The sequence below is a fragment of the Thamnophis elegans genome, chromosome 13 (genome assembly GCF_009769535.1).
Source record: "Thamnophis elegans isolate rThaEle1 chromosome 13, rThaEle1.pri, whole genome shotgun sequence".
NCBI lineage: Eukaryota > Metazoa > Chordata > Lepidosauria > Squamata > Colubridae > Thamnophis > Thamnophis elegans.
In genome coordinates, this window is record NC_045553.1 from 17662101 (window position 1) to 17679496 (window position 17396).

Here is a 17396-nt window from a genome sequence, read left to right on the forward strand (position 1 = left end):
GACTGTTAGGCACAAGAGACAACATACATCATTGTATTAAAAATATATATTTGAGATCGTAACACAACGTCAATTTCAACTCTCTTAACTGCACAAGTTCCCTTTGATCCATCTATGCATTACAACCAAAATTCTTATATACATTTATTGTACACTCTTTCCTCTGCAAATACATGTTCATACACAATTGCATTTCAAATGTTGATTTGCTTTGTTCCATGCCACAAATCTTTTTATCCATTTTAAATCTTTCAGATAATTGTAAATGGGACAATCATTGGTAATCACAGTATATCCTTCCGCTATTAATTGTTCTCTTGATTTGATTTTTTAAATTCCACTTGATAATTTTCCAGTAGATCCCAGTATGTCCAACATTTATCTGCTGTTTTTCTTCTATAATATGGTTCTTGAGCTGAGATCCATAAAAGTGTTTTTGGGTGCAGCCTGGCCAAGAATTCTGTTTTTAAAGCCAGTCTCTGAACCTCTCCTTCCCTTGGACATGTTTTAGAAGAGCTGCTGTGTCAGCACATGGGATAAGCAGTCTGGAAGTCCAGCCAACACTCAGTTCCTCCTCCCTCCAGGCTTCAGCTGTAGGGTTTCTCCACCTTGGCAACTTGAAGAGATGTGGACTTCAACTCATCGAGATGCCTGGAGAATTGTGGGAATTGAAATCCACACCTCTTCAAGCTGCCACGGTGGAGAAATCATGGTTCAGAGAGTTCCTGCGTAAGGTGTCAATGCTTATCTATAGCTCTCTTGAGATTGCAACTGACAGCCTGGAACGTGGCCTTGTGTTTGCTCCAGGCTCTGGGTGCCAAATCGTTGTTACCAAAGAGTCATTTCTGAGTAGCTCTGGAGTGGGGAGGTCTTGGGAATCTGTGGCTAATGCATTTGAAGGATTTTCACCTCAAGAGCAAGAACTGGTTTTCATGCCCTAGAAGAAGGTGGCTTCTTGGCATTCTAGCATCTTTCTCGTCTTTCCAAGTATCACCATAGATCCAAAACTATTGGAGAGGTGAGGGGGCTTGGGGGGGGGGCTGGTGAACAGAGCAGATGCAGTACTTCTGTGGGCTTCCTGCCCCTCCCTCGCAACCAGAGGAAACCAGTTTTGGCTTTTCTTCATCCAGACAAGCCTGAACCAATAATAAAGCTGCGGTATTGGTACTTCCTGAAACTCTTTCTATGCTCATTTGCTGCAGGCAGGAAAATTAGAAGTTTTGCATTCTAAACTCCATTTAGCTGAAAAAGTCAGATCTGCAGGCTGTTCTCATTTGCTGCAGCCAGAGCCTGACCCTGCAGCTTTTGAGGGAGGGGACAGGAGAAGCTCTGCTTGCAAGGCACTTTTTTGGAGTTTGGTTACCAATGAAATCTTGGAATGTCGGGCTTGGGGAGTTTTCTATGTTGGTGGCCTCGAAAATGTCTTTAGCCTGCTGGACATCTGTTGGAGCCACTGGATGGCAACCTCCAGGGTGTTTCCTGAAGAGGAATTTGTAGATTAACAGATATTTAACCGGAGATACTTTCCCAAAGCTTGCCTGGAGTGTCTCCTTTTTCACAGAGCTCCAACAGCACTTTTGTCTCCTGCTTCTAACCCTAAAACCTCTTGCTGGCAATAATTTTGAATTGCTGAAAGAGGAAACTTAACAATCACTGTATAAGCCACCAACCAAATGCTCCAGATCCACCTGGGGCAACTGATTTCAGGAAAGTCTTGCTACTAGCTTAAATCCACTTGTGTATCCCTTGACACCCAGGGGGCCTTCATTCACTGTGCTTGTTCCTCGGTTGCCCTTCTCCTGCCCACCCTTGCTGCTGAGAGGGAAACTTCATGGCTTGCCAGATGGGTTGTCCAACCCATTACTTCCTCTTGGCCTGTTGACCAAGGAAGCATGACAGGAGGTGCCCACTGAGAGCCCCGAAAGGAGATTCTGGAAGGGAAGAGCCTGACTTGCTTCTCTTCAGCTCAGGGAACCTGATTCCTCAGAGTGCGGGAATAATGGGTTCACGCCATAGGGAAGCAGATTCCATCTGCTGTTTTGTTGTTGTTGTTTAAAAAACTCACAGTCTCTGCCACCCTTCCCTGAAGGGAACAGATACGATAGGCCAGATCCACACACCTCAAACCAGCTTGGTTAGAAAGGCTACCAGTCTCTTGTGGAAGTGAAGTGATAATCAGAAGAAATAACTATTCCTCCTCCTCCTGGAAACACGGGACTTTGGACAGGTTCTGCTTCAAATATTATGGAAATAAAAGATGAAGTAAAGTCTTCATCAGCTTGACTCCCGATAACATCCCTGGATTCTTCCTTGCTGTTTCCTTGGGATGATATGGAAGTGGGGTTTGCCACAGCTTTCTTCCAGGATGTTTTTCAGTTTCCTAGTTGAGCTTGAGGGCCCTGAACATTTTAAAGGGCTTCTTTGAATTTGTTTGGAGCAACTGAAAAAGTGAACCATGTTGAAGGTGGCTTAACTGACCATAGTAATTTGGGTAAAAAGGACTCCCCCCCCCAACTTTTCCATTTTAATACTGAACTACCTCTCCCTGGATTTCTTCAGCAGACGAGTCCTTACTGAGCGATCTCAAAGTAATAAAAGTCCCGGGTGAGCAATAAATAGCTTAAGGACAGTCCTGCCTACTTTAGACTTTCTGCCACAAGGAAGGATTTGGACACAGCCTGCCTAAAGGTGATTTTAGTTCCCTTGTTGGGAAATCAGAGAATGCCAAGGTGGAATCCGTGGTGGTTTTCCTCACTTGCGTCTAACCATGGAAGGAACCTGGCCTGGCAGCCCCTCCTTTCCACTGCAGCTCTGTGATGCTACCTTCCTCTTGTCTGCACCTGGTGAGTGAGAGAGGCTGAAGTCCCCCCCTCCCCAGCTGTCCCTCTATTCCTTCCAGATAAAATTCTGATGGTGCCTCCAGGTGTGTAAGATCTCTTAGGCTTTGCCACCTTGGAAGGGAGTCATTGACTGCAGAGAGAAAGGCAGGAGAGGAAGTGCAGTGGGACAGAATACTTCTCAATTTGACAGTGGGGGGGGACACACTAGCTTGGCAGGAAGCAAAGATCCTTCGGCAGCTCAGTGATGGCTACTCAGCAGGTGAACCTTTCTCACGTTCCAAAGGCTGACCAAGAAGGTTAGGTTGGGGTGTTGGGCATAATCTTTCTTCCTGGCTCTCCATTTATCTGTGATGTAGAAAGTAGGGCAAGTTTGAAATGACAGTTCCAGGTATTCTCAGCTTGGAGTAAAATATCTGCACTTCTAGAGTTTTGTCCGGAATCTGAGGCATAAACTGGGCAGTTTCAAAGGTACTGAAACCATTGAGCTTCATAATTGTTTTTAAGTATCACCAACTTGGGAATTATTTCTTTCTGTTGCATTTCAGCCTGGTTTTGTTTTTTATGGATGGGAAGTTACATAGCAGCATTGAGCATGGAGAGTTGCCGGTGGACAAAAAGTAGTCAAGTTTGGTTTGACTTTCAATTTCAGCATAGGCCTCCGGATCATCAGTTGTTTCAGGCTGCAGGGATTGCCATAGCCTATTGCAGCCTCCGCAAGCCCCATTTGCTGCAAGGAGGTAAATTGCTGGGAGGCAGAGGCCAAAGGGTCGGGGCTGGGGGGTGGGTGGTGCTAAATTCAATGTATAAGATGCACCCAAATTTGCACTCTCTTTTGGGGGGGAAGGTGTGTCATACTCTGAAAAATACGGTACTTCTGAGTCCATCTGAGCTGCTTTGGGGACAAGTTGGGTAGTCAAGTGGTTGCTCTTAACCTGGCATCTCCAGGGTAGCGGCTTCTTAGAGCTGAGGTAGCACAATGGTTAAATGCAGCACTGCAGGCTACTTCAGCTGACTGCAGTTCTGCAGTTCGGCTGTTCAAATCTCACTGGTTCAGGTTGACTCAGCCTTCCATCCTTCCGAGGTGGGTAAAATGAGGACCCGGATTGTTGTTGGGGGCAATATGCTGACTCTGTAAACCGCTTAGAGAGGGCTGAAAGCCCTATGAAGCAGTATATAAGTCTAACTGCTATTGCTATTGCTATTACTCCCGGGGACAGGAGTTGCACTACTCCCTCTTTGCCTATTGGGTCATCTCTTGGCTGCCCTTCTTTGCCTTTTGCTTACATCTTTAGACTCCCTGGTTTAAAAGCTGCTCTGATTAAAAAGCTCAAAATTGAAGAGTTGCCTTGTCATCTTTGCTGAGTTCCTCCATAGTCAGATTATGGTTTTCTGTGGGCCAGTTTTTCCTTTCCCACACTGGCAGAGGTTGCTCTTGGGTGCCCCCTCTAAAAAAGCCAGGCGGGGTGTGGCCTGTTTGTCCCTTCTTTCCTAGCTAATTGGCCTGGCTCCTCTTCTTGACAGCACCGGCAACTCCTGAAGGACAGCTTCATGGTGGAGCTGGTGGAGGGATCTCGGAAGCTGCGTCATGTCTTTCTCTTCACGGATCTTTTCCTTTGTGCCAAGCTTAAGAAGCAGATTGGAGGGTGAGCCCCACCTGGGTGCAGTTATGGGGGGGGGGGAATAGAGAAAGAGCTGTGATTGGATGGAATTAAGGAGGCCTTGAGAGAACCTCCTTGGGGATGGATGCCCAGTGGCCAAAAGAGCACTTCTGAACTATGCCAGGGGTCTCTCTTTCTAAGGGAGAAGGGGGAATTCCACTTTAGATCCCATGTCCTTGGCCATCCCCCAGAGGTTCTACACTTCTGGCCCTGCAGCTTTGAAGTTTATGTGATTTTCTTTGAGGCAGAAATTGCAAATAAAGTTTGCATCATTGGAAAGTTATGCTTTTATGAGGTTTCCAAAAAAATCTCTGCAACTATCCAGGAGATGCTCCTTTGCAACCAAATCTAGCAAATGTTTATGTTTTCCAGCTTTTTTTGGGGGGGGTGTGTGTTGGGTTTAAGTGATGGGGTCCCCAAATCCAGGCTCAGAGGTTTCAAGGTAGAGAAGGAGAAAGGGGAGCAGTTTGAAACAGGTGCAAGACCACCACCGCAAGCGGCTCGCCAAAGCAAATGCCTGCGGTTGGCTTCACCGTCTCTTGCTGGGGGCTCTGGGGATGGATGAGGTCAGGGATGAGTCACTCACCTTCATCCTTCTCCCCTTTGCAGGAAGAGCCAGCAGTATGACTGTAAGTGGTACATTCCCCTCTCAGATCTCAGCTTCCAGATGGTGGATGACTCCGAGACGATGCCGAACATCTCTGTTGTGCCAGACGAGGAGCTGGATGCCATGAAGATCAAGATCTCCCAACTCAAGAGCGACATCCACGTGAAAAGGTAGGAGAAGGGATGTGAAGTGCTTTGGGGTGGCAGGCTATCACCTCTTTCCCACTGGACAGACTGACACGCTTAGATTAAAAAAGACTGGTTTTGTTAGGGACTGTGGCTCCTTCATTGTGAAGGCCTAGTGTGAGTTGGATAGCTAAGCACCCTTAAAGCAAACCAGGCAGCTGCACAACTGCTTTATTCTGAGGAGGGTTATCCTAATGGGAGCCCTGCACACCAAGGCGGGGTGGGGGGTGGGGGCTTAGAATAGGCAACTAGGAATGCTGAGCTCATTGGGTGCTGTGGAAACCCTCAACTCTTTAGTGCGACAGACTCCTGTCGTTTTCTTTGTGCTTGGGGCACTTGGATATCAGAGCCCCAATTGCTGCTGTTTCCAGATGACGGAGAAGGAGAACTTGGCCTAAGAAGGCCAGATGGGCTGTGTGGAACCAGACCCCGCTCAGACCCCCTGTCATTTGAGGAAACAAGAGGTGGGGTCCCCCGCAACCCTCACGTTGTGAAGAGAGGAGAACACAGTCTTTATCTGGGCTTCTCTCCCCCTCAGAAAGCTAACAAGGGAAGCAAGAACTTGGAGAGGTTGAAGAAAAAGCTGTCTGAACAGGAATCCCTGCTTCTCCTGATGTCTCCTAATATGGCCTTCCGAGTGCACAATCGCAATGGCAAAGTGAGTGTCCTCTGGATTTCTAAGCTCCCTCTTCTGGGTTTCTCTCAGAACCCACCTGGGTGGCCCATCATACATGCCTATTTCCCAAGGCAAAGGGTTATTTGCAGAAGCACCTGGAGCCCTTTCCCAGCTCGGGGCAAAGAATGTGGCTTGTGTCTCAGCTCTCTTGAAATGCTGTCACCGCCTCCTGGTACTGCAGCTTTGGTTGGGATTGGTGACTTTCTCTGGCTCGGCCTGCTGAAGACCCGGGCACAGGAAAGGCTGCCTTCAACAGGACGCGGAAGCTGTTTTTCTGATCAGTCGTCCTGGAATTCAGCACCTCAGGGGGTTTTTACATTTCAACAGTCCCTGGCATGGAGTTCCTGAGACACTTTGCTTGCTTCAGCTGGGCTATAGTGCCTCTCAGGCCCCCAGTCAGTCATCTTTGGCTGGGAGGGGGGGGGAGGAGATGTGGCACTCTGAACTTCCAGCCAGCCCCCCTCAGGGCTTTGAAAGGAGATATGCTGCAGTAGTCAAGGCTGGTCCTGGGTTTTGGGAATCATATCAGCAGACAGGAGCTTCTCAGCCCCCAGGAGAGATTGACACCCCCATGGCTTTAGCCTTCCATGGAGCCTCTACTCCCTCCCATGTCCAGTCTGCCCAGCTAGAGTGATTGAAGGTCTCCAGCCTTGAGGTCCTATAGCCAGGAGGAGATGCCACTCTGGAGCAGGGTCATGGAGCTGGCTTGGGTGCCTGGGCGTCCTCAGAGGAAGGGGGGTCCGATAGTCAAGTCCTTGTGGTTGCTGGTCAAGAGATCCGCCTGCCTTCCGTGCTCTCTTTTTCTCTTTATGGTTCTTTTTACTTCATACAGAGGTAGTCCTTGACTTGCAAGAATTGGTTTAGCAACCATTGGGAAATTACCATGGCACTGAAAACAGTGACTTATGGCTGTCCTCACCCTTATAACTGCTGTAGTATTTCCACTGTCATGTGACCAGAATTCAGGTTTTTGGCAACTGGCACAGATTTGTGACGGTTGGGGCAACCCAGGTCACGTGACAGGCCTGGGCAACCTTCCTAACAGCCTCTCAGAAAAGTCAATGGCAGAAGCTGGATTTTCACACAACTCAGTGAGCAACTGCAGTGATGGGCCTAACAAAACAGGTCCTGATAGAATCTCCAGGCCTGAGTGTGGCTGTAGCAATAGCAATAGCCCTTAGACTTATACACCACTTCACAGTGCTTTCCAACCCTCTCTAAGCGGTTGACAGAGTCGGCCTTTTGCCCCCAATAATCTGGCTCCTCATTTTACCCACCATGGGAGGATGGAAGGCTGAGTCAACTTTGAGTCTGGTGAGATTTGAATTGCCAAATTGCAGGCAGCCGTCAGGCAGCAGAATTTAGCCTGCAGTACGGCACTCTAACCACTGTGCCACCATGGCTCATGTAAGGCAAAGACCGCCAGCATTCCCCAGAAGGATATTAAGTACGCTGATGAATCCATTGCAAATCCTCTGGGTGGAGAATTTGCCCAAAATTTTATGAGTCCCCCAAAGGCCTTCTTGTTTCTCACTTTCTTTCTCACTTGTATACTTTGTGGCTATTATTTCATACTCTTCATTATTGTTTGTGGTGTAGTTTTGCATAGTGGATTATGTAATGGAAAGCTTTACGTATCTTGGGCTCCATGTGTTATACATCATATTTTAGTTCTTTCAGTAAAGCTGAAGCAGCAGAGGCTGACTTATCAGACAGGAAACTTCTAGAGTAGATTTTGGACAAACAGCATTGCTGGATAAAACCATGCAAGGTTCTCTGTGCTTTCCTCCCTCAGAGCTACACCTTCCTCATCTCCTCGGACTACGAACGCGCCGAGTGGCGAGAGATCGTCCGAGAGCAGCAGAAGAAATGTACGTGCCCCCGCAGGATCATCTCCCTGTGGGTTGGCCAGGTGGCACTTGGGGTGTGCCAAGGCCAGTCCTTCTGCCCAGGGAGTGCATCACAGCCCAGTTCCTTGCATGGGCTGGGAAGGGCCAAGGTGGATGTGGCCCCTGCTGCCTGCAGAAGTCTCTCCTAGCGCTTCTGCTTCCACACCGCCTCAAGGGTGGCTCCATGTCTTCCCCCCACACTGGCCTCTTTGCCAAATGGGTCCAGGGCTAAGCCAGGCTTTTTGCTGTGAGGGAAGGCGCCTGGGCCGAAGGCTTTGCACTGTCCGCACAGATAGAAGGGGTGTGTGTGTCCCAGGTGTTTCCGGCAGGATTTCCCAAATCCCAGGATGGTCCTTTCCTGCTTCCAAGCAAGGGAGTCTCCCTGCACCAAGCATGTCAATCTCCTTTCAACTGCAGGCTTCAAAAGCTTTTCGCTGACATCGGTGGAACTCCAGATGCTGACAAATTCTTGTGTGAAGCTTCAGACGGTGCATCACATTCCCCTCACAATTAACAAAGAAGGTGAGTGTGCGAGAAGGACCCGGCCCCCAGCCTTCCCTTTCACTAATCTCTTTCCTGCTTCTCCCACTGCGGAACGGAGCCCGGTTCCATGCGCCCAGCCCCTGCGGTGACCTTTGGAGCATGAGGTCAGGGGGGCTCCTGAACTGAGGGGGACTGGGAGGAAGGGGGGGTCAGGCCTTAGGAAGTGGCCCTCCTCCCTCTCTGTGGTTCTGAAGACCCCTCCCTGCGATCCCTGGAAAGAGTTTGGTGCTGTCTGATGAGAAACAACTTTTCTACTACAGGTAATTCTCTACTTACAACCATTTGTTTAGGGACTATTCAAACTTACAACAGCACTGAAAAAGTGATTTACAACCAGTCCTCATACTCAAGACCTCTGCAACATCCCTGCGGTCACACAATCAAAATTTGGACACTGGGCAACCGGCATGTCTTTGAGACAGTTGACATGGTTGCCGTTTGTGGTCTTCCCAACAAGCAAACTCAACGGGGAAAGCTGGATTCACTTAGCAACCACGTAATTTACAACATGCATGGTGATTCGCTTAATGGCCAGCAAAAAAAAAGTCATGAAATTGGATTTGATACAGTTAGTGGCCACCTCGCTTAATAGCAGTGGTTCCAATCCCAATGGCCAATGGAAGTTTAGGACTACCTGTAACCTGATCAGTGGATTTGGAAAGGGATTTCAAAAAGTTTGTTTGGAACAATTGGAAGACTAAAATTGATAGAACTAAATTGATGCTTCCTAGGTTTCTCAAGCACCAACATCACGGTTATCCAACTGGCTGCTCCGAATGTGTGAATCTCCTCCCCCCCCACTCATGCAGAATTGTCGCCTTGCTCTGGGGAGCCCCATGGAGCTGCCCTGATCATTCCTTCTTTCTTTCTGAGACAGATGACGAACCTTCCGGCCTCTATGGATTCCTGAATGTGATTGTCCATTCGGCCACTGGCTTCAAGCAGAGCTCCAGTGAGTGTAGATGCTCGGCAGGTGTGCCAATGGGACGGAGAGCCCCCCTCGGTGCTTAAAATTGGGCCTGAGTTAAAGGTCTGGCTTACAATCCCAGTGGGGGGGCAGGGGGCAGGGGGAGGGACTCAGTGCAAGAAGGCCCATGGAAGGTGCCCGAGGAGCTACGTGCCCTCCTGATCCAAGGGCTGCCCAGTGTGCCCTGTTGGCAGAGACCCCCTGCAGCCCCAGGGGACCCTTACCGGAGCTGTGGCTTCTGTCTCTTCCACAGGCTTGTACTGCACCCTGGAAGTGGATTCCTTCGGCTACTTTGTGAACAAGGCCAAAACGAGAGTTTACAGAGACACTGCAGAGCCCAACTGGAACGAGGTAGGTGGGAGCAGTGCTGGGGGGTGGGGGGTCTATGCACTTATGTGGCTGAGCTTTCAGGCACCTCCTCCTTGCCTTATGCCCTGGCTTGGGGGGGGACTTTTGGGGTTCAGATGGACCTAAGAAATCCTCCCTTGGATGGCGGGAAGTAGGGGGGGCAGCAGCCGCTCTCCAAATGGGGAGCACTGCAGAATAAGAGCCATTTGTACACTAAGGCACCAAAATGTTTGGTTTTGTAAGGAAAACTGGAAGGCTGCTTTACAGATCAATTACTCTTCAGAATAAATGGATCTAGTATTGCATTAGATCTAACCCAGTATTGAGTTGGGGGGGATGGGGACAGTTTCAGGACAATAAATGAGCTAGTACTATGGTAAGTATGAATTAAATAAGTGAATAAAATAATTGGGTGATATATCTTCTAAAAATCTTTATTTTATCCATGTTTGTATATCGAGCTCCTGTCAAAATGATGGTTCTTTTCTAAGTTTGCATTGTAATTTTATTTTTCTCAAACCAATTTTATCCTGATTTAAGAAAATGCATTTCATAACCAGCCCTGAAAGGGAGTAACTGACTTCTGCTCCTTGCTCAGAAAAAGGGCTGCTTGTGAGCTGTGTTGGAAGACATAGCACACTCGATCTCAGGTTCCCTGGGGCGCCTGGGAAGGAAGGAGCTGTGCTGAGGGTGTTTGAAGGACTTTGGATGTAGCAGTGAATCTTGGAAAGAAAGCCGCAAAGAATTGGCAGAATATCCCAATTTGAGGCCGGCACAGTGCAAGGACCTCCCAAAGGCTTTGAAGGAGTTTCCTTGGCTGTTCTTTCCTGTCCAGAGTTTGTGGTCTCGAAGGTCATTGTAGGGTCTTCTGAAATGAGAGTTTGTGGGGGCTGAAACGCAGGCACAAGGCCTTTCTGACAGTGAAAGGAAAGACCAGCCTGAGCCCTATTACCCATGGCTCCTTCCTCCTTCCCTGCAGGAGTTTGAGATAGAACTGGAGGGCTCCCAGACTCTGCGCATCCTGTGCTACGAGAAGTGCTACCACAAGAGCAAGCTCACCAAAGAAGACGGCGAGACCACCGACCGCATTATGGGCAAAGGCCAAATCCAGGTTGGGGGGGGACTGCCTTGTGGGGGGAAGCTGTTGACCTTGGAACTGCACACCAATGAGGAATGGGTGCTTTCAATTTCCACTTAGCCTGAAATGAAAATCACATATACAGGCAGTCCTTGACATACAACCATAATTGAGCCCAGAAGTACAGTCGTACATTGTGGCTGTTGTTAAGTGGGTCATTGGGGGACCAATCAGATTTTACAACACTTCTTGATAGGTGCCATTAAGCATATCACCATGGCTCTTAAGTGAACCTGCAGTGAATCCTTATGTGAATGCCACAGTTATTAAGCAGAGAGGCGTTTTTTGCCAGAAATCAGAAGTGAATTCCAGTTTTGAGCAAAAAGCTTCATAAATCACAGGGCCCTGCAAATGGCTGTACATCCAGCACCCCAAATGTGATTGCATGTCCATGGGGGGGGGAGGGGAGGCTGTCATAACCTCAAATCTGGATTGCAAGTATGTTTTTGGGGTCCACCCTAACTTCAAAGAGTCATAAGTCAAGGACTATGTATTCTTGGCTTATGTCGCCATTGTTTATGTCATATTCCCTGCCTCAGATTGAAAGTGTGCACTTTTGTAGGGAGGCTTTGGGGTCACTCTTTTTTTTTTTTGAATTATTTATTTTATACACATAAGCACATCAACAGAACACATAAACACCTTAACAAAAATAACCACATAACTTAAAAACAACATAGGAACAATAAGTTCCATCGTATATCATACAGCAGTTCCGAATCGGTTTCTTTGCAGTTAGTGCTTTCCTTTCTATACATTTCTATCTTGCGTTCATAATCTCGTTCCTCATTATCCATTTTTATATACATTACTTTATTTATTTATACTTAGCTACTTATGATCAAGTATTATTTACCTATATTGTGCTTTATATTTTTACTGTCATCTATTCTCTTACATGCAGTTCTAGGTATACATTCACATAGTTATTCTTTTTCTTTGCCATTCTTATATTATTATTATTCCATTTAGAAGGATATAAGGTATAATTTGGAATGTATTGTTTACCATCCTTCACACCTGCTATGACACCACCTTATTTTCTCTTTCTTTTCTTTTCTCCCTCCCTTCCTTCTCCACTTCCTTCCTCCTCTCCTTCCCCTTCTTCCTTCCCTTGCTTATCCCCTACTCCTACCCTCTGTCTTCTCCTTCCCACCCTCCCCTCCTTCTCTTTCTCTCCCTCCCATCCACCTCTCCTTACCTCTTTCTTCTTCCCCTACCTCTCCTCCACATCTCACCTTATTTCTCTTTCTTTTCTTTCTCCCTCCCTTCCTTCTCTACTTCCTTCCTTCCTCCTCTCCTTCCCCTTCTTCCTTCCCTTACTTCTCCCCTACTTCTACCCTCTTTCTTCTCCTTCCTACCCTCTCTCCTTCTCTTTTTCTCTCTTCCTCCCTCCTCTCCTTCTCTTTCTCTCCCTCCACCCACCTCTCCTTACTTCTTTCTTCTTCCCCTACCTCTCCTTCACATTTCTTCTTCCTCTCCTACTCTCTCTCTCTCTCCCACCCTCTACTTCTTTCCTTTCCTTCGTCCCTCCATTCTCTACTTCCTTCCTCCCCTCCTTTCCTTCCTTCTTCCCTTCCTTTCTTTTTCTATTGTTATAGGTGTCTCTTTCAAATCCAGTTTGTTTTCTTGAGGGTGTTATTTCCACAAGTCCATTTTTTTCATATCATTTCCTTTTTTCTCTATCATTCTACAGTCTATATGCCAGCTATCATCCTGATTTGATTTCACCAATCATGACCCCCTTGTTTTACTCATAATTATTATTTTTGAGAGTTGTTCTATTCTTTCATTGCTTTTTATTTCTTTGCTCCATCCATCTATACCAATTAACCCATATCTGGTCTACTTTCAATTTCTTAGGAATATTAAACATCTGGGCTCTTTTTTTTTTAGTGCGTTCAGTCCATTCAAGTTTATCGACATAATTGTTATTTCTTGATCCATCTTTAGTTGAGATTGTTTCTTTTACTTCTAGTTTGTATCTGACTTTTCCCTCTCGTGCCATCCTTCTCTGCTCTCTCTCTTTCTTGCTTCTGTTCTTCTCTCCTGCTTCTTTCGCTGTCTTCTGATGTTTCTTCCACTTCACCTCTGTATTCTAGTTCCTCTTTGATTCCTTGTTTTCCTTCCCTATTACAGTGTTCTTCATAGAATTTGTGTGCTTCTTCTAAATTTTCTATCTTATATCTTTTTCCTTGCCAAGATACCAGAACCCCTTCTGGTACCAGCCATGTGTACATTATTCTGTTTTTATTCAACTCATTGTTAAAAATTGGTATTGTTCCTGGATTCTCTGTGGGATCTGTTTAAGCGTGGTCAGTTCTTTTCCCTGTAGTATAATCGTCTCTTCTCTGGTTTTTTTGTACACTTCATCTCTGGCAGTTTTCTTAGCGAATCTTACATGTACTTCTCTTGGGAGCCTATGTCTCCTTCCATAATTAGTATTCACCCTGTAAGCCTCATCAATAATTCCTCTTACTTCCTGTTCTGTTTTTTGCAGAAATTCAGTAAGGATATTAATCATTTTTCCTTTCAGATCTTCCTCCTCTTCTGATATGTTTTGAAATCTTAGGTAGAATGCCGCTTTTTCGTTTTCGAGTTGGATTATTGACAATTCCAATTCTTTATTAAGTTGCCTATATTCTATTTCCATTTTCCCCATCTTCTGATCTGAGTGTTGTATTTTTTCTTCCATACATTGGATTTTCTGTTCGTTGATTGTTAAGGCATTCTGTATCTTTTCAACTTTATTGTCTACATTTTTGATTGTTCCTTTCAATTCTCCCATTTCATTTTTTAATTCTTCATGATTTTTCCTTGTCTCTACTCGACTTATAGCCAAGGTCTCCTGTATCATCTGGAGCATCGATTGCATGTTTTTCATTGTAGGTGCTGGTCCCGCTGATTCTGCCATCTTTTCCCCTTTCTCCAACCCCCCACGCACTCTCCATTGTTTTTTGATTTGAGGAGGGGGGCGTTGCTGAACTCACATTGGGTATGGTCTTTTTCCCTAATTTTGATGAGGTTGCCATTTTTAACCCCCTTTTTTGACCTTGCCCACGATTGGTTATAACTTTTACCTTATTTATACCTTGTCAGTAATATCAATAATATATTATAATTATTATAATTGTATAAACCAATATTCAACAACAATTCCACAATTATCCTTCCTTGGAATCACCTTTGAAAACTTAAAACAGTCCTATGTAATAACACTAGTAATATTCTATTTGATTAATTTGATTAGTAATATCATAAATTTATATCACACCCTATTCTTATATCAATAATGTCTGTCAGTTTTGTTGGTTGTTCATATTCAGTTCTAATAATTAGTCTCTCTAAGTCACTCTCTCTTTGGTGTCAGTGTTAATGTCCATGAAGCAAAGACAGACCTCTATTTCTTGTCTCTGGTACTGCTCCAAGCTCCTAGTCAGCTCAATATCAAATACTTTAAAAATTCAACCCAGCGGCAGAAGAATTGGTAAGCAGAAAAAAAGGGAACTCGGTTTGCCAACCCGACTATTATGCAGTCACTTCTTTAAACCTTCCAAATCCTTCCGGCAAATTTTATCCCCTGAAGTCCATGTCGGGATTTTGTTCTTACTGTGGCTGATCTTACGGTTCTTGCGGCTGTCCCTTCCTGTCCATTCTAACTCAGCCTCTTTGCACTGCTTCTTTTTGGCAAAATTAAACTGTAAAAAATAGCCTCTCTCCCGGCTCCTTCTTCTCTCAGCTCACCCACTTTGCCAGTTTCGCGTTACTTTCCTCTCTGGATTGTCGGCAATAATAACAAGCACCCGAATTTGTCTGTTTCTATTTCTGTTTCTTCCTTCTATGCGGCCGCCATTGCTCAGTCCTAACCAGATGGTAGGATATTTCTTCGTCCGTTTAGTGGGGTTTCTCCTATGTGCCGGGGGATTTGCCTTACCACCCTGGCATCTGCAGAATATCCCCTTTGATCTGCTGGTCTCTTCGGGATCAGCAGTGCTCCAAAAGTGAGCCCACACAAAGAAATTAGAGTTAGGGGTTAGAGGAGCTCCCTTATCCCGCTCTAGGCACAGTGACATCACCACCCGGAAGCCTGGGGTCACTCTTAACTTTCCAGCCTTCCAGAGTTTCCCCCCAAAACCTGACTTTTCCACTTCCTTCCATATGTTGGGGTGCATAGAGAGAGGAATGCAGACCTCCCTTTCAGGCAGGTGGCTTTTTTATTTTTATAAATAATATTTTATTTCCATTTCCATTTTCATAACACACACACACATGTATACTATACATAGCCAATATCATATAGTATTAAATAATAATTACATCAGTTCCTCTTGTCAACAATGCCCCAGAAAATAGAAACCCATTATAGCTCTTCTGCTCTCCATACACCTCTTTCTTCTACCACCCTCCAACTTTCTATCTTCCCTCCATCATCCTTTTCTACTCTACTTCCCCTCCCTTTCTGCTGCTCCTCTCTCTACAATCCACTCCTCCTTATGCTTCTCATCTTCCCCCCTTACCCTCTCTCCTATCCTTCTCTGCCCATCTTTCTTCTTTCCCACTCCTCCTCTCCAGGCAGGTGGCTTTTGAATGATTGTTGGCTGTAGTAGGATTTGCAAATTCAGCATTTCTGCATTGCTTTATTTAGCATTTGATGCATTGTGAGAATAATCAGAGTAGTTTTTAATTCTCTGCACCGAACCTGATTGTGCCTGGAAAACTGCCCCCTCTTCAGCTACCTCTCATTCAGCCTGAGCTTCTTGTCTCTTCAAAGGAGACCTTGGAGATAGCATCCGCCCATTGTTTTGGGCACTGCCAAATGTCTGGAATGGGATGCAAAGGGGGAGGCAGGAGACCTCTGGCAAGTTTGTGCATCGGAGCTTCAAGTCGGAGGTCTGCAAAATTCAGCAGGAAGCATCTGCAGCAGAGAAAGGTGCCCAGTCACTTAACTCTTGTGGCATCGGGGCTCTCGGAAAAGCAGGCCTGGTTCACCCAAGCCTGCTGCTGAGGTTCCACTAGTGGTAGTGGCGTGTGGAGAAGACCTTGTGGTGGGGAGAGATGCTGCCCGGGGAATGGTCAGATGAGAGACTGCACCCCCTGCAGCTGCGTAGTGGGGAGGAGGGCAAGAGGCTCCTAAAGGGACTATCCCTCGTCTCTTTGTAGTCCAGAGAGAAAGAGTCTGTTAAGGCAGCCTCCCAGGGAAGCAGACTTAGCTGATCTGGTTGGGTTTCCTGTCTGCTCTGCCTGGAAGGCTGATCCCCTCCCAACCCATCCTGGCTCGGGGTCCCTCGAAAGCTGTCATTGCCTCTGACAATCAGAGGCCATGACAATCCCGTCTCAGGCAAGGGAGACTGACTGCTGGGCAGCACTGCCAGAAATCTGGTGTGGCTGCAGTGCCAAAACCAGGAGAAAAGAAGATGGACCAGGGTTTGGGGCTCACAATAAATCTACCTGTATCTGAAACATCTTAGCCTAACCCAAAGCATAAACAGGAGCATTTTCTGATTTATTTTATGCTGTGCAGGTCTATGAACTTTCTGTCTTACAAGAAAACTGGGTAGGATTCTTTTCCAGGGGATCTTGATTTGTCAGGTAAAATAATGACAGAGTCTCTGATTTGGCCCCTTGAGTGGTGGTTTATTTCTGGCTCAATGTCTTTTCCAGCTGGATCCCCAAACCTTGCAAGACAAAGACTGGCAACGCACGGTCATCTTCATGAACGGGGTAAGGAGGCAGAGCATGAGGAGGGTGGCAGGTTGTGGAGATTCTCAATCATCCAGGTCAGGGTTGCCCCAAAGCTGTTTTGTTCCAAAAGACAACGGGACTTCTTTTGGGGTTTTTTTCTTTGATAACATTTCACTTCTCATCCAAGAAGCTTCTTCAAAAAAACCAAGGATGTCCAGTTGCCTTTGGGGACAAAGTGCCTTTGAGATTCGGTCTACAGACTCCGCAGCTTCTGTAGTACAGATTCCTTGTTTCCAGCTCTCCCTGGTCATGCCATCAGGTTTGCACACACGTGTTATGATGCTTCTTGTCAGAATTAAGTCTCTTATCTTTGCTGAAAAGAAGCAATCAGCCATCTAATTCCTTATACTTACATTAATGATGAGTAATAGAGAGTCATCGCTCAATCAAACAAACCCATTATAACTCCTGTAAAAGGAATTGGTCTCGTATTTGGATAGCAGCTTATGCCCAAAGAAACAATACCTGGAAAACCGTGCTAAAGTAAAATGAGCAAAGCATGGACCGGTCAGAGCTAAAGCCATCATCGAAAAGGCTATTTATGCAGGGCATAGGGCAAAAACTGACCTTTTATGAAATATTACTTTGCAACCACCAGAAAAATATTTGCTGTCTTATTACATATTTTAATTAAAAGAAGCCTTATCAATTGATGATGAGTTATGTTTTCTTTCTTAGATGCTTCCTCCTTTTGTAGCTTTTCTGTTTCTATTTCTTTTGGACTTAGTGGGTGAAGAATGCCAGAGTGGCCCTCTGTGGCCTGGGCATGGGGGCCTCTCCCCAAGGCTCCCTTCTGCTGTCTG

General features: G+C 46.1%; 1 protein-coding gene across 1 annotated transcript in view; it reads left to right on the forward strand.

Moving 5' to 3' along the window:
- BCR (BCR activator of RhoGEF and GTPase) overlaps positions 1–17396 on the forward strand; it is a 108601-nt gene that overhangs the window by 55053 nt on the left and 36152 nt on the right. Inside the window, exons 9-18 of the mRNA XM_032229185.1 lie at positions 4362–4483; positions 5108–5275; positions 5506–5510; positions 5833–5948; positions 7762–7837; positions 8273–8377; positions 9276–9350; positions 9619–9716; positions 10693–10824; positions 16513–16572. Of these exons, the coding sequence (XP_032085076.1) occupies positions 4362–4483; positions 5108–5275; positions 5506–5510; positions 5833–5948; positions 7762–7837; positions 8273–8377; positions 9276–9350; positions 9619–9716; positions 10693–10824; positions 16513–16572 (957 nt within the window). The remainder of the gene's footprint in view (positions 1–4361; positions 4484–5107; positions 5276–5505; positions 5511–5832; positions 5949–7761; positions 7838–8272; positions 8378–9275; positions 9351–9618; positions 9717–10692; positions 10825–16512; positions 16573–17396) is intronic.